The following is a 21,704-nucleotide window of genomic DNA, read 5'->3' on the forward strand; positions in this document are numbered from 1 at the left end:
GGATCTGAGAGTCTGCAGTCTGTCAGATGACATCCCAGCCATTGTTCCAGTGGTCGGCACAGACAGCCATTTGCATTGGGAAGGTGAACGTCACGACTTCAGAATGGAGAAGACACGTTTTTTTTTTTCAACATTAGGCCTATAAGTATCATCTAAAAACGTATTTGTAGTAGCTGTTTATAGCCCAATATAAACAATTTAAAGGTGTATTTTCATTCAGTTCATATCTAAATAAATGGCTCCCTCCTCACCGTTTGTTAAGCATCGATCTGCAAACAGGCAATCTTTTTCTAAGTCGTCTGTGGAGCACTCATTAACTGGCCATCGGTCCATTAAGAGCTGCAATCCAACAGCTAGCATTTGTCCAATTTAACCTAACATGCGCTGCTCCTCCTGTATGCAAGGTAGAAAGTGTTTCAGGCAGACATTTCACAACACACCTAACCCCACTGTAACTTCTCCATCACTTTATTTAGAGAAAATTAAACAAACAGATCATTTTTTTTGTAAAAATAAGAAAAAAAAGGTGCATTGTTGTCAGCATCAGTTCAAATAACAGAAAGACAAATGACAAATTCAGGAAATGTTCCAAGTTGCAGTTTCGTCTCCAACGACATCATAGGAGCTTCTTCAAAGTGCAGGAAATCTGTCCACACAGTCACTTGACATCTGTCTGAGCCGCTTTATACCAGTGCAATAACCCTAAACTTCGACTTCTGAAGTGACCACACAAAACGGTAATGAGCTTCAGACACTTCCACAGGATACTCGGGAGGCTCTTTTCCATGTTTATGAGGGGCAACATCAGGACATTTCAAGTGTTATATGGCAGACTCTTAAAACTGAGGAAACATCAATATTCTCCTCACATTTTATATTAATCATCCACCATAAACAACATACTTCTCCAGTATTTCCAGTCCATGGTGGGATTTGTCCTAACAACCCCATTTTAAAAATAGATTTCACATTAAATATTAATCATCTTGGTCCTGCTCGTTTTTTCAAAGATATTTTTCCATAAATATATTAAAAACAAGAATATCTTATACAGAAACAATTAGTGTATGTACAAATATATATATATATATGCTCAGAGTCAAAGGCTGTTACAAACATTCACACACGCATTGAAATGCATTAAATATACTGTTTCTTTAAGTGAGAGGCAAGTTTGACAGCTGATACTGAAACAAATGCTGCATGGAAATATGCATAAAGAATGAAAACTTACAGCTGCATTAGGTACCGGGACACAGGCAGCTGGAAAAATGGAAATTTGTAATGATAAATTCTCAGAAACAATACAACTTGATGGGTTGCTGGGTAAATGTAGCTTACTTGCTATCTCACCTGATTGTCCTTTTCTCAGTGCAGTCTCACAAGTGTTTTCACCTCCATGGATCAGTAACGTATGTACTTAGGCATTTAAATTGTATACCTCTACTTCACTTAATCTCAGAGGGAGATATTTTACTTTTTGCATTGAAGGGTATTGTTTTTTTTGCTACTTTTACTTGAGTGAGGAATCTGAGTTTGTTTCCGACTGGGGATGGATGAGGCGAAAAGCTCCAGCCATTGGCGGTGAGTTCATGCCTGCTCTCTGCTGTACAGAGGAGCAAGTCTGTATTTTGCACTTTCCTTTCAGTGACTAAATGCAACATCAGCAATTCATTTGGGCAAATACTACAGATGTAAATGAGTCTCACTCATGTCCCCCCCCCCCCCCCCTCCTTCCAGTGCATCCGACAAAGTGCACTTGTGCGCCAATTCGGTGCTTGATGCCAATGCATGACAGGAGTGGCTGAAACGTAACTCCACCTGTCCTCACCGCATGCTGACGTAGCTGCTGTAACGTCCCAAAAATGCTGAATTCATCATTAACTGCAGCAGTTAGAATAACACAGAGCCGCTTCCTGGCATGTGAACGAAGCAAGCCTCCAGTTGGTTGGTGCACATTTGACCTCTGATGTGCTGCCTGGTGTAAGAGCACATGATGCGTTTCACTCACTGGGCTCGGCTTCTCCTGATCAGTGCAAATGCTGCGCTTTGTTTAGTGCTACACAGAAACAAACAAATGAACACACGTCGTCACAGTGTCCGGCACTCGTACAATCACAAGAGTCTTGACTGTTGAGCCAGTTTTTTCTTTGACATCTAAACAGCAAGACCGAGACATTAATGAAAGGCCTGTGTGGTGCTTCATGGAACAGTAGGTCCCTCTTCACAGTCGTACAGAACAAGAGGCTAAAGGGTGATGAATGTCACTATAAAAATATAGGGCGGGTTACGTTAGGCTGGTTGTGTCTGAGAGAGCATTAGAGGGTTCTTCTCTGGGCCTCCGCTGGCAGCCGACCCCCCCCCCGTCTCTGTATCACCGATGTCCAGCTCTGGCTGATCCAACACTGCTGCTGCTGCTGCTTCCCCTGAGGCAGCATCACAACAGGAGCACGCCTGAGCAGGACAGACAAAATGAGAAGGTGAGCGGTGACCCAGAAAAATGTTTGCGACTATTTATGTTTTTTGTTTTTTTTTATATATATATATAATCCAAACACATAACAGATGAACAACAGTCATGTATTAAGAAAAATACTGTTTCCTTAAGAGACCACATGTTACACAAGAGACACATTTTAAAGCCAAACTAAAATGTAATGAATTGAACTGAATTTAATTTGTAAAATAATAAATAATATCCTTCTACCTTGATGTCTATTGCCTTGGGCAGACCTCCCTTCTTAATCCAGGGGTGGACCGCCATCAGCTCCTTCTTCTGCTCCTCTGAAAAGCGAGGCTGATTCTTCTGCAGCAGCCTCAGCTGCTCTTGGTCCTCTCTGAGCACTCTTTGGATGTCACTGCAGACACAGCCAACACAAACATATTCAATACTCGACCCAACAGATGAACCTTTATGAAGGGTTGGGTTTGCAAATAAGAGAGTTGGATGGTATAGTATTAATGCTGGAGAATCACTCAGGGTGAAAACAACAATACTCTGATTTTTGGATCGATCTTGAGCTATTAAAGTCACTGAAACCTTTTGATAACCATCTACTTGCAAGTTCACAGGCTAATGGAATGTCAGGCACCTCTTATCTAGTGACTGTGTTAATGTAAGGTGGCCATCTAGTGGTCAAAAGCGGTTCCTGCAATAACCGTGCCGAGCGTTTCTGATTTTGAGAGAAACTTGTGAGGAAAAGAGCTGGATCAAGTTATTTTTCATCGTTTTTATTGCCCTACAACAAGTCGTGGTATTTTTCTAAATGCAGACAATGTCCACAGATAAGCTATCATCACACCTTTCGGATGTTTTCTGTCTCCTGGCTGCACACACATCTTCTATTGTCTGTAAACAGGAAACCTGTCTATCAATGAGGATTAGAGTTTTTCTGGATGCAGGCTTTTCCTTATCCTTCCATAACAAACAGAAGGTTGGGTAAACTATCAAACAATAGTTCCTCTACATGGCAACTATCCTACTCCTCCGTGGCTATGCCCCCGTCCTCCTACTCACCACGATGGCAACTCATAGGTCATCATGATCTTGTCATCTGTGTTGGCAGTGAGCAGCCACAGCGGGTCCTGCAGTAGTAAGTGATCTCTCTGGTCCATCTCCACGGGCCTTCCCTCGCTGCCGCTCAAGTGACCGTTGACCTTCTTGCTGTTCTGGGAGGAGTCCATGCTGCCAAAGTATTGGCTACTGTTGTTGCTTCCTGAAACACCCAAATAGCACAGAATTAATAATTTTGAAACAAATACTTTAACGATGCTTATGTAACACATTTTTGTAAACGTGTGCTTACATCTGTAAATCTTGTGATACGGGCTGTATATTAATAAACCTAGGACTATATAGATGAGCTAAAAGTCCAAATAGGGTCAGCAGTTATCACTATTAATTAAATACAAAAATTAGAGCAAAGCTGATTGTTCACTTTGGTGTTTTCTACTTTCCATACTGCTACTTGTATTCAGTTTTTCCCACTCATTCATCTATAAGATTGAAACTTAGGCGCACACCTGTTCCACTGCCGGAGGTCCCACTGGCTGACGTCCTGCTTTGAGATGTCCCGCTGTTGGACGTCCCGCTGGCTGAAGTTCCGCAGCCGTTGGACCCTGAGCCAATGGACCCAGAGGTGGCTGAGCCGGTACCCGAGCAGGAGTCCTCGTGGAGAATAATGTCCAACATGTCGCTGGACAAAGAGTTTGCGTCGCTGTTGTTCCCGTCGCCACGTGAACTCGCCTGCAAAAAGACAAACATAAAAGCGACACTATGAAAGAGGAGCTTGACTTCATAGCTTTGGCCAGCAGACTGTAGAACTTCCTCCATCTCCTGCATCTTTATGATACAGGCAGGTGCCGTATCATTGGCCGTGTTAGATCGCGCTTCTGCATTTCTAGACTCAACTGGGAGTATATTTCTGCAGTGAGCATGGGAAATTGTCCACCTCGTCAATCACCTGGTACACAATACCCTGTGATTATCATAGCTACACAATAAGGCTGAGCATAGTGAGCATAGTTACTTAAAACTGGTTGTTACTGCAAATGTTCATCGTAATGGTCAAGCTTGGTTTGGTTCTGGCATGCAAAAATCAAAGACTATGTATGTGCAGTTATACATACATTATGTACTACAATGAGTTTTCGGTGTAACTTTGTAGACATTTTTAAGAAATTCAATATATCCCTTGTTTTTCACAATGTCAGATTATGTCTTCTTAAAGCTTCTCAGTTTCATGGTTTAGTTCAAATCAATGTCACTGCAAGAACACTGAAAGATTGAAAAAGCTAATCACAAGTCATTAAAAAGGAAAACAGAGAAACTGTTACCGTTATAATCGACATATGGAATCGGGGAGGAATGGGATTGGAGAAGTGTGGAGGGTTTCTGATGATTTGCCTACCTCTTTGCTGCAAGCCCTCAGCCTAGAGCACACTTTATCCCAAGACAAACGCTCACGGACACAGGGCGAGCTCTCGCGATACAAGGGTCCAGGTGGACGAAGGAGACTGATAGACAGCTAAAGGGTGTAAGGGATAATAAGATCATGTGTTAACACCCTGGGCCACATTTCATCTGAGGAGTCCAGACTGAGTTGACTTTAAACATGGCAGACTACCAGCGGGGGGTTTAAACAACCCACATTGATAAAGTTTAGCGAGGCATTGAAATTTCATCCTGACAGTTTAAGAATGTTACAGGTGCTTACCTGCTTCAGCTCTCTCTCCATGGCTTGGCTGCCATTTGCTCTTTTCTCCCTTTCAGCAGCGTTATTCCCTTGTCCTCCAGAAGAGAGCACTGTGCTGTCCTGTCGGTCCACAGACAGCTCCAGCTCCAGCAGGTTGAGGGGTGAGCTGCAGCAGGACTGGAAGAAGGGTGGGGACACCGGGCCTCCAGACTGGGGCGTAGAGGAGCGAGACTGGCCCTCCACCACGGGGGCCTTTGAGGTTTCCGAGGATGGAGGGAAGTAGAACGACGGGGCCATGTAGCCTGCTTGAAGGCCAAAGTGGTTTTGTGAGTTGAACTGGTTCTGAACACTGAAGGGATGTGGAGACGTGAAGGGGCCCTGTCCTGGAAAGGCAGCCTGGCCAAACGGTTGCAGCTGGGTGGGGAAGCCACCATTCGCTGCGTGGTACACTGGCTGTGGAGGAGGCACTCCGGGGGCCATCGGAGGGAAGGGCATGGGTAACATCAGAGCCACAATGGGGGCGACAATCGGGGTGGTGTAGGGAGCAGGATGAATGGGTGGGGCACAGGGAGGGGCCTGTGTGCCCTGACTGTCCCCAAAGCCCTGTAGAGTGGCGTCTACGCGGGGAGCTATGGAACTGGCTCTGGGGTAAACCTGTAGGGGGTAGCCTGGCATCACGGAGGGGTAGGGGTAGGCCATGGGAAAGGTCGACTGTGAGGAGTCAGAGCGAGACCAACAGGTTGGGTTAAGGCCGTGGTTTCGAAGAGGAAGCCGCACGTTTTGCTGTCTGTGATGGGACACCGTGCTATCCGAGGAGTCCGTCTTCCTCGCTCGCTTTGACTTGGTCTTCTTATTCCGTGTGCCTTGCCGCGCACTGGGCTCTACAGTCGGTCCGCCCTGCTTGGAGGATCGAGCAGCAAGTACAGCTAGAGGTTGGAGAGGATAAAAAAAGAATTTGTGAATTTGACAAAAGTGATTATTATTGTTATACTATATTATGATTACAGTACACCCAAGTTGTAATAAACTGGCATTATCCTTTAAAGGCTTTTGATATGACGTGTCAGTGTGGTGGTCGTAGGTACCATCGCTGGCGATCTGTTCCCTCTGACGCTCCAGGTACTGAGAGCAGTTTTCTTTGAGCGCCGTGAGTCCTCGTAACTCCCGGACGCGATACAGAAAGGTCTGCTCCTCCTTCTGTGTATGGGCTGCCAAAACCTGCTTGGTCAAGCCCAATTTCTTGTAGGACTCCCTCTCCTGACTAGGAGGTGAAACAACAGAAAGAGGAGCCCTGGAGCCCTGGTTGGACTCTACCGTCTCTCCTGTTCCTGGGACATCCTCTATGATCTCTGTATGTCAGAGGGTGACAGCGGAGAGAGGCTTTAACATACTCTAAAGCAATGAAGAATGGAGTATAATGCAACACAACTGTTTAGCATTTGCAGTGACAATGATGATAACAACAGCGGTGTTGATAAAGCATTGTAGCGGCCTTAACAAGGACCTATGAAAAAACACCCTGGGAACCCCATTTCAGGGCCACAGATAATATTCACTTACATACTTCCATCACAGGGTAGATCATTTGGCCTCGAGTCCGGCTCACTCACTGGTTACAATGATTACTACGGTGGCTATTGAAATATATTTGTGCTAAATTTACAACAATTTGCACACACATTTTTTTTTTCTTTCCGTTCATCATTGTGGGCGATATTAAATGATCCAGTAAGGTTCAAAGTTGTGGAACAATGCAACATTATATATTGCAAGGTGGTGAATTACTGTTTATATACACTTTATAACACAGGAGCCATTGAACAAGCAGCTTCCATGGCGCTCACTAGTTTGCTGATGCTCGCTGAAATCCAAAAGAGTGATATCAAACCTTTAAAGATATTTAACACCTAATGCAATTATTGCACCTAATTGTGTTTCAAGTGGCCAATCCCTTTTCAAATGAGTGATCTGTTTTTTGGATAACTTTGTTCCTGTTGCTGTTTTAAAGACTGTTAGAAGATCTGATATCTTTGTATGATAAATATGCAACAATAGAAGAAATCAGGTAGGAAGCAAAGATTTTTTTACGGCACTGTACCTGACTCTGGTTGAGGTTTCTTGTCCCCAACATGCACTATGGTGCTACTGTAGCTACACTGGCTGGTTATGGACACCACGCTTTCTGGTTTGTTAGGTACAGGCAGGGGCAGAGAAGTGCCCCCCGCTGCTGTGGCCGTGTCACTGGACTTTTTGTTTCGATCATCCAAAGCGGAGAGAGCAGACTGATTCTTCAACAAGGCTGGTTCTGCCAAAGAGACCAGAGAACAAGAGATACTGACAAGGAACTGGCATTGTAGAATCTGAGAGAGAAGTTTAAAGGAAAGGCCGTAGCTTTGTATGATAGGATGACAATAAGTGTCTGCGTATCTTGGTAGTGTGGACACGTACCTTGAGGCACCTGCATGCTGTTAAGTCCTTTCCGTTTGTCCTCATCCGAGTTAGAGGACGTGGTGTTCGAGGAAGACTGGCACTTCCTCTTCATTGTGATGGGAACATTACAGCTCTCCAAGTACCTGCAGCAATCATAACAACACACCATCAATTATAGTAAACTAGCTATCTGTAACAGTAGGTGATAACAAAAGTTTTTGGTCTGACATTATTAAAGTGGATTACCTATGACATTTAAGAGTACAAGGCTCGGTATGAACTGTATCCTACACAGGATCAAAATCATGTCTTTATCTCTGTACCTGACAACACTGTCCAGACAGCTGATCTGTTGGTAGGAGTAGACGGTCTGATCATTGAAGGCCGTCTCCTCCTGGGAAGGGGACCTACTCTCCTCCATATTGACATTGGCCCCGGTCTCCTTCCAGTTGAGGGGAGCTGCTGAGTCTTTGGACCGCACCACCGCCGAGCTCTTCTCTACGGACTCTACTGGAGAAGGGCCAGGAGTTAGGGGCTATTCCAGGATGTGGTCAGTTTCACAACAAATATGACATTTTCCCCAAAAACTTTTTTTACTGCGTCTTGCTCAGACACTCTTTCTCAACTATTTAAAAACAAATATGCAGGTAGTTGTCAGCTGGACTTACTGCCATTGCTTTTCTTGATGTCATGTTTGATTGTTTGATGCTCCTGGCTCTTCTGAAGATGTATTCCTTTACAGATTTCATGAAAAGTTCGCTGTGAATCAGACACAAGACTCTGATTAAAACTATGTTTGTGGGACAATCGTCAACGTGGTTAAATGAACATGGCTTAATAGTGGATTTATCCTGCTGTTCAGTCCAAGAACAGTCAGGTCGGTTGGTTCAACAACCCAGTATCTTTTATTGCCATATCACCCTGCAGTGATGCAGAACCACATGGGCTTGAATACATTGCACTATTACTTAAGCTTTACTCACCGGTCTGGCTTTGCCGCTCACTTCCTCCTCCTCTTGTCGGATCTTGGTTCTGCTGACGTTGTTAAGGCTCTCGCTAGAGGAGCTCATGCCCACAAGATCATTTCTGTTCAGACTACCGTAGCCACTGGAGCCACTGTTATGGACCGGCTGAGCACAGATATAGAAAGGTAAGACAGTTGAAAGAAAATTGGTTTTACAATTTCCACCCTGATATGTCCCGTTTTTTTAATTGAAATTTTTTTTTTTGGAAGTAAGATGTTGCTCTAATCCCTCAGCTGTATATATTAGCATTTGCATCTCTTCTATCGCTTAAATAAAACCACCTCTTCTTCTATAAACAGTACTATGTGTAAATGATTTCTATACGTCTTTATCCCGTCTCACCTGTAGCAGGAGCCGATGGATCTGCTCAGTAATCTCCTGGATGTCAGACTCCATGGTCTTCATCTCACAGACAGCGGACACCGGGCCCACAAAAACGTCTTCATTCACAGGACCCCTGGTAAACAAAAAAGCACATCAGCAAATCAAGATCAAGATCAAACAGCCCCATAAATCATAAATGTCTTTCTACGAAACACTGGGAACTTCAAAGAGTGGCTTATTGACAGCTATGACAGACAGTATATCGGCAAGACAGTGATACTCACATGCGCACTTTGTGTCTTCCGATAACGAAGGAGACTTTGCGACTCCAGGGGTTGACGAAACTGGACCAGCTGGTGTCAAGAATGATGTATTCTCCATTTCGCACACAGAACCGGATGGATGAGTGGTCAAATGGTTGTCCTGCGAATTGAAGAACTGCAGAGAAAGCCAAAGTATCAGAGTCAGAATCATGATGGGGACAGATTTCTGGTGCGGACACCGGGAATTCTGAAATCTATTCAATTCTGTAGACTCACTCTTTTTGTGAATGGCCAACATAATCGGTCGGTCACTGGGATGAATGTGGAGGAGGATCGGTGTTCCAATCAGGTCCTGGGGGAGGTACCCGAGGAGAGGAACCACCCTGATACGCACAAAACACATCGCTCTGTTAGTTGGCGAGTAATTGCATAAATTCTCTTATCCTCTGATAGTTGGGTGTTTTGTGCTCGAATACTCAGAACTTTTAACTTAGAAGTAGAAACATCCCACAATGGCTTACCTCTCATCTACATCCTGAAACACACAACTTGGAGTGTGTGTGGTGGTGAAGATGCATTTGTCTGTTGGAATTCTGGGCGCTTTAAGAAAGAGAAAAGATTTTATTTACTAATGTTTCTTCTATCTCAAATAGATCTGGGACTGGTTTAAAAAAATAAACCAAAATGCCTTGACGGAACAGAATTGTCTACTTCAGATAACAATACTTTTCCCAGCTCCTAATAACTTGACCAAATCTGACATTTTTTCCATATGCGTTTAGTTGATTATAGAGAAAAGTACAGTGAATGTAAAGCATGACACAAAGATGAACTCCAACAGCAAATGTACACAGTGTCAAACTGACCGAGGACCACCATCAAACAAACAGGAGTTGTTCTCACCATCATAACCAGAGTGAACTCTCTCAGCCAGCAGGAGGCAGCAGAACTGGTTTTCCGCATGCACCGTGTCTTGGACCTTCATCCGGTAGGGTGTCATGCGGAATGGATAGTACTGCAGATCGCCCTCGCACTCCTTTCCGCCACTAGAAATGAGTTAGAAGAAAAGATGAGTTCAAATGAAAGCTACAAGCAGCTACTAACGGGCCTTCGCACCTTCCCGCATGTCGAAGGTACTGCCAGTTATTTTTCTTCCTCCGTTCAACAGGGTCTCACCGACCCTAGGTCAGTGCTCGGGCTCTTATAAAGATGTGTTTCTTCAAACAAAGTACAAGTTTTCACAAATAACGCCTGTCCAGGTTCACAAGGAGGCAGTGTTTAGCTATGTTTCCCTTCATATCTGTATACAATTAATGAGAGTGGTGCGTGTTCATTCTGTTATTTCTGTTCTTCAGAGTTAGAAACCTAAAGTGTAATGATCTCTTCTTTCATCTTTTCATCAAAATGAGAACTTGAGGAAAGGTTTGAAAAAAAGAGTGAATGGAAAGTCCTCACAAGTGCAGTAAGGTGTGCGTGTGTCTGTCTGTCTGCCTGTATGTATGACATTGGCCTGGAAAAAATATCTTCTTCTACAAGCGTATGACGTCATTAACTAATTGAAAAACATCGACAGTGGAATGAAAGTATGAATAAAAACTACACACAGGTTCGAGCAGCAGATGGCCCGACGCCGGGTTTGAACCAACACACACACACACCCACCTGATACGACAGAAGAAGGACTTCTCCTGCATGCAGTCAGGCGGCGATGACTCTGAAACGGGGAAAAAAATTAACGTTTTAATTCAAAAGCAACATGATCTAGCGGAATGTTATTCGGGGTCTTGGCTCCAGCAGGTGATGAAGATTAATTCCATCAAATAAACTTCACTGAGGAACGCAGCTCTGCACTTAAATGCAATGAATTTAAACAGAGTTGATGCTAAAGTTGATGTGCTAGCCAAAATATTTCCAGGCATATGGGGGACAAATCACATCTCATCATTGACATATTTCGTTTTAGCCCATGAGACAGCTCAGCCTGTTCTATCCTGCTTGGTTGAGAGGGGCAAACGTCATCAGTTTTATGAATAATTAAGGTAAACTTAACCCACCGCGTTGATGGCAGCCTGTGCTCGTCACCTATACGCAGACTTACTATTCAGAGATCTTATTAACAGTCATTGTGTATTATCTAGAGCTTTGTATTGGCACTGCGTCAGCAGAGAGCTGCCTAGTCGTTACATATTTACCTGCTCCAGTGCGCATGCTCCAGGAGGGCAGCCGGTACGGCGTCGTGAAGCTGTAGAACACACCAACATCCTGCGGCGTCAAGAACTCCACAAACTTGCTGTTCTTGAACACTTCTCTTTTGCAGTTGAGGATGGAGGCAGCCTGATCAGAAATGTAGACTATCCTTCCGGTGATGAGAGAAACTGCGACTGCAAAAATGTCCTGTTGAGGAAATCCAAATGGGGGGATAGATGAGAAAACTTGTACCTAACTGCTCAAATAAATTGAAGGATTTCTGCTCACAAACATTACACCAGTATATGCAGAGAAAAATATCTAAATATTTGTTTTAGCTTGAAGATACTCCAGTGACTCACGTTGTTTTTGAGGGTGTATTCAGAGGTAATGCTGTCTATCTCCTCAATCGTATAAGAGGACACATCCAGGCTTGAAGGTTGACTGTCATTGGTCATCAGCAGCTGGTAATATTCCTCATTGGCTGCAACACGCAGATAGCGATTTTAATAAAGTCTGATCACAGCAAAATATACAAAACAGAATAGATGGTATGTGGAAACCGATATTTTGCTGAAAGCAACATGAACCAAAAAGTTCAACAAAAAGATGATCTCTTTATAGTGAAGTCACAGACATTTTTTTATGATTACAAATGTCTCAGTGCTACGCTAAAATGCGTCGTAATCCGTACAACCAAACTGTCGGTACTGTTGAACCTCTACCCGCCCACTTCCATCTGTAAACATTTAAGCGGGGTAGAATTAAGCCTTTACAGACCATTACCCATAGATCTGCCTAGACAATGTTCCCTCCCACACAAAGTCACGTCTTTATTTATTTCTTGGATCACATTTAGCTACGACGCTTCCTGATTTCCAAAGAACAGAAATAGGATTCTTGTTATAGCTTAATAATAGCTCCTTTCATGGAACAGATGATAAAAAAAGCACTGTGTAGTAAGACACGAGCAGAGAAGCCACAAACAGAGAGACGTGAATGCACTTTACCTTCCACTTGTTTGACGCAGCGCAGCGCGTACTTGAGGGTGTTCAAAGTGGAGGACTTGCTGTTGTGTCTCTTCTCAGCGGGCAGGTGATGCTTCAGCTCTTTCAGGGTTTTGATCATCTCCTTCTGGGTCTTGGCTTTGGCAGACTCCTGACTACTGCAAGATGCACAATCACACGCGCATGCACAGCGGCAAGTCAGATACTGCAGTCACATATTCCCTCAAAAAGAGATTTTAAAAAAAGCTCATCATAGAGAATGTGCACCATGTTTTAATGTGTTCAGTGTGACAGCGGTGGTCAGTGCACTAACCTGCAGCCGCTGGTTGAAGGGTTGTCCTCCTGCTCTGAGCTCAGCAGGCTGAAGGCGTTTGAGCTGCTGGGAGGAGACGGACTGTGAGAGTTTGAGCTGTGGGGAAGAGAAGAACAATTCAACATTTTGCAGCCAAAAAAATATTACTTTAATCCCCTCGAAGACAGACACAGACAGAGAGGGAGAGACTCGCAACTAATCTACTGATTTCAACTCCTCCCTCACTAAATCAAAACTGAGACAGTCGTCTGTTCGGTTACAAAAAATGTTGGCATCATTTTTGGATATTTCTGAAGCACAAATTTCACAATTTTCACACACAAAGACACACCTACTTCTCCCCCAGCCGAGACACCTGCTGTTGCTAATGTGCTCAGTGCCACCCCGACACTCTAATCCCCCCCCCCCCCCCAGATACCACCTACAAATTTATGCCACGCAACAAGGATGTAATAGAAAAGCTATTATCCAAATATTTCTGTGTTTACATTTTAGTTTAACACCTCATGGTGTCAGATAGAACCGATTGAGAGTTCACTTGTGTTTCAAACACGAGTCCTGGACGGCCATCACTGAGGCCTTGGCTCACCTATCTCGGGACATTAGTGAATGCCGACAAAACACATCCGGTGCTGAGAGCTGCATTCATTATGTCCAAACTGCGGTGATGGAAGGTTAAGTGGATGCCTAAAAGACGTCAGCCTATATATGGATAGGTCAAGGTTAACTACGAGGGATGAGAAGTGAAATCCTGCATCATTTTCAGCTATCGGTCAGTTTAATCCTAAAAAGAGGAATGGGAAAACAACCACCACTGACCTCTTGTTGCTTTCAGAAGATTCCAGCAGTGCCGAGTCTTTACTGGTGCCATTGGAGCTGACCTCGGACTCGTGGCCGTGGCTCTCATTGCCACGACTCTGGTTGCCGTGGCTTTCGTTGCCCTGCGATTCGGTTCCGCTCCCGCTGGACCCGCTGCTCTTCATCTCCACGTCCTCCTCGGGGAGAGATCGGGAGCGGGCGTTCTTGCGATGCTTGTGCGGCGAGGCGGGAGGGTCCTGACCGCTGCTGTCGCTGCCCTCAGAGCGGAGGCCTAAGTCAGCCCCACCTTGGCTGTAGCCGCCCATCCGGTGGAGCTGTGCCATGGAGCTGCACCCCGAGGCCCCCCTTGGCATGGAGCTGCAGGAGTCTCCATCCTGGTCCTCCAGCACCGCGAAGCGATAGGGTTTGGAGTCTGAATCTTGCGACATCATGAGGGGGAGTGCTGCCGTGGGCTCGTTCAAGGTTAGTTGTAATTGGATGATGAAAGAACGCTATCAGCCCATTTTCACAAGGCTGAGGCCGGAGAGAATGAAAGAGGTCACGGATTGATCTGTTGAGGGAAGATTATACGTGTTAGTAATGAAGGAACCCTTGTTTTAAATATGGTGGAATCTTATGACTGCAACAGATAATTACACTAGTTCGTGTTCAAGTGAAAAAAAATAATTTTAGCATTTTAATGCCAAACTGACATGAACTGAAATCAGAGGCTGTCTAGACAACAGGAACACAATACAAACTTTATATTATGCTTTTGTAAATGATCGGCAGTATGCAAAATATACATCATTTGTATGACATTGGTCAAAATATCCCCAAAACACTGGCATGGTTTTTCAACACAAGGACGTAGTGATTCATTCGCGTCCACAAATTCAAAAAGATCTTTTCAAAACAAATCAACGCTTCTTTCAAAAAGGTGTCTTTTGTCTGGTGTGATATCAAAACACACAGCAGGGTTTAACCCCTGACCCCTGAAGAGCCCCGCAGGTGAGTCTCTGATGTACAGTCAAAATGCTCACTTGTAGAGACAGCGTGGCCTTTAAGAACAGTGGCGCTGTCCCATCTGAGCCCTCCAACCCTTTCAAAAGTTCCTCCACTTGAAAGACAGTGTTGATCTGAATACCACCATTGGTTGCTGCAGCATCTGAGAGACGAAGTCAAATCTATCTGACAAAAAACTGATTGTTTTTTTTAAGATTTTAATCAGGGTTGGAAGCAAAATGTTGAACATGTTTGGCCAAGGTCTAGCCAACGCTGCAGTGGTGAATTCAGCTTTCCTAAAGGAGAGAGCCTGTGAGAGATTTCCTAATATTTATATAATATTTGAATTAGTGTGTAGTCACCATCTTATACAATGGATTTAATTTGCATGATAGCTTACATAAGTTTACAGTGAGTGGTTCAATTAGAGTGAAACACTGCATACTTAGTTATTCCATATTATGCTGATATTCTGCATGATGCTGGACCACCCAATGGTGTGGCACACTAAAAGAGTCACTGATTATGCTTAAGACTGTTTTACCAAAATGATTAAGGAGCTAAATTAATTCAAAAGTCATCTTTAACACATCTTTTCTTCACCAACGCCTGCTTTTTGGATGGCTTTTTCCTTCACTTGGCGTTATGATCCTTTAGGCAAAGTAGACTCAACCCATGCACACATGTGCCATTACATTTAATTCATCAGTGCACTCCTTCGATTTAAAGCTCCATTCATAAATAACAACATTTACCCAAGTAAAAAACTTTCACCTTAAGTAAAAGCAAACGATTAAAAGTAAAATGGAATCAGGTATCAGCAGTGAACCATTGAATTATCAATACACTGAACAGTAAAGAGTTTTTTACTGATGTTTTTTATTTAGACTCCAGCAATGTCTGATACTGTCTTGTATCTTCGTGCTTTCAGATTGCTGCAGCCCAGAGACAATTGGGGGGTTGGGTTGTAACTACAGCTGAATACTAGCATTAAACAAATGTATTAAAGTTAACTATTAAAAAAAGTGAATACTTAAGTTGAAGTATCACCAAATGGTGGGCTATTTATAGCAGCTGGCTTTAAAACACTTCCCACCCCTGCCATAGACAGCTTCAACATAGCTGTCAAAAACTAATTATTATGAATGAACGAATGGTTCCAAGAGGCAAAGTCCTCTTTATGTAAGATGTTTTACCTCACAGCCAGCAAGCCGCATTAATAGGTTAACCTATTAATGCTGCAGGAGGGGGAAACACCACAGGTGACCTGCGCCCTGCGGACCTCGCGTTTACATAAGAGGGGCAAACGCGTTACGCACTAACATTGATGCCTTATGGCGATGCAGCAAAGTTGTTATTCAGGATGGGATTACGTCCGCGCTGTCCCGTGGGCAGGAGGGCTGCTGGCCTGGTGTTAGTCTACTGACCGGGATCGAGTCTCACACTGACTGACACATGCAACTTCCACGCTTTCCCGTTCATACATAGTTATTTTACATAATTCGGAGCAGATCGCGTTAGCGCTTTATGTTGCATTTAAAAAAAAGCATGTCAATCACACAGCAATAATGTACGTTAACGTTACATCTTGCACACTACAAGTAAAATTACACCAACCTCACTAAAAAAGAAGGAATTCCTCTCTTGATCCCGCTGTCTCCGTGAAGTAAGGTCTTGTTTTTAGAGCTCTTTATGGTCCCGACTAGAGAAAGCGTGCAGGTACCGACGATCCTAGTGCTGGTCTGGTGTGGTCTGGTGTGGGTCTGACACTCCGCTCGTTCAGGTTTCCTGATACACCCCCTCCACCCTGGATCTCCAGCGAAGGCGCTGACCTCTCGTCGAGCCACGCCTCTTGGGCTCTTCGCCCATTGGTGCGGAGAGACGTCCCTCTCTACCTCACGGCGCTGCGAACCAATAGGCGCCGTCCGCCCCCCACGAGGGCGGTAACGGCGCCTGACGCTCCGCGTCGCTGCTGGTTCCGCGGCGCTGTCAGTCTTTTTACATAAGGATGTCGCCGCTTTTCACGTGGAAACCCACGGCAACCAGTCTTGTGTCGGAGGCGAGAGTAAATCACTACGACGACCAGGACGCTGCTGCCCGGTGAACGAAGCGGTGTCGGTGGTTCGCTCACAGCGGCCGATTGTTATCTAAACGGTTATACAAGTGTGTGTATGGTCAATGTGGGTGAAGTGTTTGGTGCGCACTGCGTAATCGTTCGCATAATCCTACAAGTTCTCTGACTCTGCAAAAAAATAAAAAATACAGTGATATAACAGTAGATGTCTTTAATCGGGTGTGATCAAATTTCTCGTCATCCTTACAAATCACTGCAATGTTGCACTGCTGTTTTTTTGCAGCGTTGTTGTTTGCAATAACAACATTGCTTGTATACTTTGTGATACGTAACAGAAACACGGTTTGTTGTTATTTAATTCGTATTGGGGCATAAGACAGGACAACAACAGACAAATAGAAAAGGCAATAAGCACATTTACATTCGACATCAAATGTTTCATCTACATTTGTCTTGTAGTTTTCTTTCTGCATTAAATATCTGTTAATGTTGAAACGGCTGTGGAAAATAAAGTACATTTGAAAATCAGTTCTTGTATATTAATCGGTCGATGGCTAAATAAAGACTGACATACATAAATAAAATGTTCATATTGTCCAATTACAATCATTTTATTATCTCATCTGAATGGTTGGGATTGTTTTGATTGTTTTCAGTTTTTTTCCTCAGGAGCCAGCCTATTGTCCCTTGAGTATAGGAGGAAGTGTATGTCTGTGATACATCCCCCGTCTAAACTACAAATTTATCCGAGTGGATATGTCCACCTAATGCTCTAATTGAAGGACCATGTTTAGATGTTCTTTCTCTCTCTTTATTTCCATCCTCTTGTGTGTAGGCTAAATCTGTCTCTCTTAAAGCTCCACTGACTCTCTCTGACTGTCTGTTGGTATTGAGTCAACAGATTTGCTATAAGGATCTAATGAGGCCAATGTGTCGCAGTACCTGTAGCTGGTTACTGGTGTGAACTCTTGGACTTCATCAATAGCTCCTTAACTTTGGACCAGACTGAGTAGCAGCGCCTGCCAAAACGTCTGTGCAATCAAAACGTCTCGGTCAGCGGTCTGTGAATGTTCAGTATGAACAGTATGTTGGCTGAGGATATCTCCCTGTTCGATGGTCCACTATGAGTAATAGAAGGCTTCCTATGACGTGGCTTTTATCTTATTCTGCATGAAATAGCTGAACAACACTGTAAACTGAATGATCCATGATACTACACAATGTTTAGGAAAACTATAAGGAGAGACAACATTGAACACGTGGACATAAGTTCGTCAAGGATTTTTGCATCAACACCGAGGCTCATGACACTTTAAGCTTTTCCCCTTCAGTCAGCTGCAATCGTCTTTTGTGAATAATTTCCCTCCCTTTTTAAACATTACATGCACACATGTGCACACACACAGTCAAACTCACAGCTTTCAACAAGGCCATTTACAGATCTGCACAACGGGAGCGCCACACTAGGAGCGCTTGCTTGCATGGGTTTGACACTTAAGACTAACATGGTTCGACTAAATAAACACAAATTGATCCCATAAAGTGCTCAGGTGAATGAAGGAGGGCATAGAGCTGAGTGTCTTCAGTCAGCGTAGATAATAGATATTTTTCTATTTTCTACCAAAGAGAGAGTCTATGGGGTATTGTAATGAGGAAGATGAGAGACACCAGACCCAACAATGCAGACGAGCTGAAGGCCTCTATCAAAGCAACCTGGGCTTCCATAACACCTCAGCAGGGCCACAGCCTCATCGCCACCATGCCACACGCATTGATGCAGTAATTCATGCTAAAGGAGCCCCGACCAAGTATTGAGTGCATACTGTACAATGTACATGGACATACTTTTCAGTAGGCCAACATTTCTGTATTAAAATCCTTTTTTTTAATTGTTCTTATGTAATATTCTAATTTTCTGAGATACTGAATTTGGGGTTTTCATTAGCTGTAAGCCACAATCATCAAAATTCAAAGAAATAAACGCTTGAAATATATCACCTTGTGTGTAATGAATCTATATAATATATGAGTTTCCCTTTTTGAATTGAATTACTGAAATAAATTAACTTTTCGATGATATTCTAATTCATTGAGATGCACCTGTATACTGTAGGACAGTGCTTCTCAAATGGGGACGCTAGCGCCCTAGGGGTACTTTGAAGGGTACGTTAATATTTAATTTTCATGCATCATTTCTAAAATAATGATACTATAACAAGTTAAATAACAAAAAGTAAAGGCAAGTTTGATAAACCACATTCAAGATTCAATATTCCTATTTTCTATGCAACCGTTAACTGCTGTTAACTACCAACGGCTGCAGCAAACACGTTTTCTTCTACCAACAAATGTCATGCTGGGGTGTATTCTTGAAAGAATGTTGTGAACCACTGCTGTAGGACGTATAAAGCGTGAATCAAAATGACCCCAAGTAGCCGAGGCTATCTCTTGCCTTTAACCAGGCTTATTTCCATCCTGACTCACTGGTGTGAATTTATATCTCTCACACTATACTGACCTCCATTCACACATGTAAATACACTGCTGTGACACTGTCTCACCATCTGCTCTAGAGAGACTCTTTGCATGAACTGATCGTCGGGACCAGGCAGATCAGTGGAAAAGAGCCAGATGTAAGAAATCATCACTTCCCAATTAATACAAGACGCACATATTTGTTTCATTTAATTGCTTCGATCCGTATATGAGACAATTAGCCGTGTTTTAGTGAACAAAAACCACGAAGAGAGTTCTGAACATACAGGATTTGTATGAGTGGGTCGGTCGATTAAGTCTAATTAAGCGACACACTCCATAATATAAAATCTTTTTGAAATATCTAATTAAAGTACTGTGCTTTATAACCACTGAAACAAACCAAACAAAGAAGCCAATCAAAACGGTTGTTGTCTTGATTCATTGGGCCGACAGACGGAACGGCGTCTGCAGCGTAATCCATACTCAGAATAACAAGTTTCCACATAAGGAACAGACCAGCACCAGATGGCAGGAAGAGCTAGCCTGTCATGACCGGTGTTGGTTGCCCCGTGCTCTGAGTCAGGCTGAGAGAAAAGGTGAGAAGTGTGGCGCATGTGCAGCACATACGTTTCAACTCCCATACCTCCGTCACAGCCTCTTCCACTCACACATTCATGTGAGATAAAATAGATGTCCATGTAGATATCTACTTGTATACACAAGATGATAGGTATAGGTGTATAGACAGATATAAGAGGTTTTATAGCATTGTTAAGTGACATTGCTGTTCGGCTATAAACTGGAAGTGTTGCCATCTAATACTTAGCCTACTGCTACTTAAATAAGGGCATGTACAGTATTCAGTGCGTTATTTAGATGTTTTTCAAACTCACCATCAGACTGAAATGAACATGTAGGTGTTTCCAGTGCCACTGGAAACAAGCCTCAGGCTAATCCACCCTCACGCAGTCAGTGACGCAGACATCCTAATATGTCCCTGGGTTAGTAATAATAATATCCATGAAAACCATTGAGGGCTCACAAACAAGTTGAGACACGATGATGAAACGCAAGTGGTTCCCTTGTTTGATGGCTGAAAGTAAAACATGTGAGAGTGACGTCCTTGTCGTCATCAGGGCCTCGATGAAAACGAGGGCATCCCCGGTGTGAAACAGCTACCATATATGATCATCAGCGGCACTTCTAGTTTCACTCAAACAGCATGCTGAAGGCATAAACAAGTGAGTCGAGGAGGATCATCTCCGCAAGTTGTTTGCACCGAATACTGATGTGATCGTGTGGTTAAATAAACACATATAAAACTGATCTAACGGTGTAAAAGTCTGGAGAATACTGTTACACACTGAGGCCAAGCGTGTGAATGGTTCTGACCTCTGGAGTCATGTGGAAATCTAATAGTTTAGCAATTTGTGTTCAGCGATTTAAGCAAAACAATTTGGTATATTATTGTCAAATAAAAACACAGAAAGCACTCAGAACGGCAAATATACACCAAGGCTATCAGTAGTACCTGTTGGCCAGGTACTACTATGTCCATTTTGTTATGGTAGAATACCACAAAACCGGCATCCCAAATCACAAATATATATATATTGTATTTTGGGCATTGAAATGTTGACAAAAGCTATAAGGTCAGTGGTATAAATCTGTGTTATCTAAGTCCACAAGTAAATTGATATGTGGAGGTTGTGCGTGCAGTAGGAGGAAGAGGCGTACACTCCCACAGGATAAAAAAAGACTACAGTCTTCCTCCCACTCTCACATGAAGTGGACCTATTTCCAAAGTAACAGCACTTTGAACTACGTCACTACTGGAGATGCATAAACTGCTGCCAGAAGATGTGGGGTACTTTCAAATCAGGCTGCAGATAACAGAAGCGCTATGGGATGAACCGCTCCCACTCTTTCTATTTTACATTTCAGCGGTGAGGAAAAAATGGGTCTGACAGTTTAACTTGTCTTTTTTCTGAGCATGAATGATGACAGAATGAACAACAAATTGACAGATTGCGAACTATCTGTAGGTGGACAATCCGAATAAAGTTTTACTGAAGCATACTAATATCATGCTTGGTGACATTGATGATTACCACCGGACACATAAGGACAGCAATGAGCCTCAAGGAGACACTCAAACCTGGACAATCTGTTAACAGAGAGTTGAAGGTTATGGTGCCTGCCTAGGTAATTAGTTCAGAGTATGACAGTGGGTGGGTGGACAGTCCATCAACATTCATTACATTATTCCCTTTACGGTAATGTGACAGATTTTCAAAAGTACTTTGGATTTCCAAAGTCTTGTCAGTAGAATAATGACAGACAACTTCTCTCATTCTGCTGTTTAGAGAACGCAATACCATAATGCCATGATTACGTGACTCAAACCTACCTAAACACACAGAAAAACAATCAATTATTGGGAACATGTAACCACACTGAGGTAAATCTATTTTTTTGTTCTTTTAAAAAGGCGGTCACAGGTCATTAGCATTATATCTACAGTTTTGCTTTGATTTATCAGTGTTTCTGGAATTCTTCTAAATCAGTGTGGACATCAGGTGATTATATATATATATATATATAT

General features: G+C 43.3%; 1 protein-coding gene across 2 annotated transcripts; it reads right to left on the reverse strand.

Annotated features, from left to right (window-relative positions):
• Positions 1-445: 445 nt before the first annotated feature.
• per2 (period circadian clock 2) lies at positions 446-16,335 on the reverse strand. 2 transcript variants are annotated; one of them, XM_031854938.1, is made up of 24 exons: positions 16,165-16,335; positions 13,564-14,113; positions 12,745-12,840; positions 12,435-12,589; positions 11,787-11,908; positions 11,430-11,631; positions 10,900-10,951; positions 10,141-10,283; positions 9,759-9,837; positions 9,514-9,620; positions 9,259-9,412; positions 8,993-9,107; positions 8,609-8,755; positions 8,294-8,384; positions 7,949-8,132; positions 7,644-7,768; positions 7,294-7,500; positions 6,281-6,544; positions 5,217-6,121; positions 4,911-5,027; positions 4,024-4,246; positions 3,518-3,716; positions 2,708-2,858; positions 446-2,454 (listed from the first exon to the last, which is right to left on the reverse strand). In XM_031854938.1, exons 2-24 carry the CDS (start codon positions 13,992-13,994, stop codon positions 2,293-2,295), a joined length of 4,431 nt encoding a protein of 1,476 aa, XP_031710798.1. In that variant the 5' UTR covers positions 13,995-14,113; positions 16,165-16,335; the 3' UTR covers positions 446-2,292. The 2 variants fall into 2 exon arrangements, with proteins under 2 accessions (XP_031710798.1, XP_031710799.1); XM_031854939.1 differs by lacking the exon at positions 7,294-7,500 and having other exon boundaries at positions 7,949-8,135; positions 16,165-16,334.
• Positions 16,336-21,704: the final 5,369 nt, after the last annotated feature.

Source organism: Anarrhichthys ocellatus, unplaced genomic scaffold (assembly GCF_004355925.1).
Source record: "Anarrhichthys ocellatus isolate YVR2014 unplaced genomic scaffold, GSC_Weel_1.0 scaffold15, whole genome shotgun sequence".
NCBI classification, from domain to species: Eukaryota; Metazoa; Chordata; class Actinopteri; order Perciformes; family Anarhichadidae; genus Anarrhichthys; species Anarrhichthys ocellatus.

Coding starts and splice junctions, on each gene's coding strand:
- per2 (XM_031854938.1), bottom strand. CDS start 13,994: ATGATGTCGCAAGATTCAGACTCCAAACCCTATCGCTTCGCGGTGCTG. Junction 11,909..12,434: donor CTGCGTCAAACAAGTGGAAG/GTAAAGTGCATT, acceptor TGCGTGTTGCAG/CCAATGAGGAATATTACCAG. Junction 6,122..6,280: donor GGAACAGATCGCCAGCGATG/GTACCTACGACC, acceptor TCCAACCTCTAG/CTGTACTTGCTGCTCGATCC.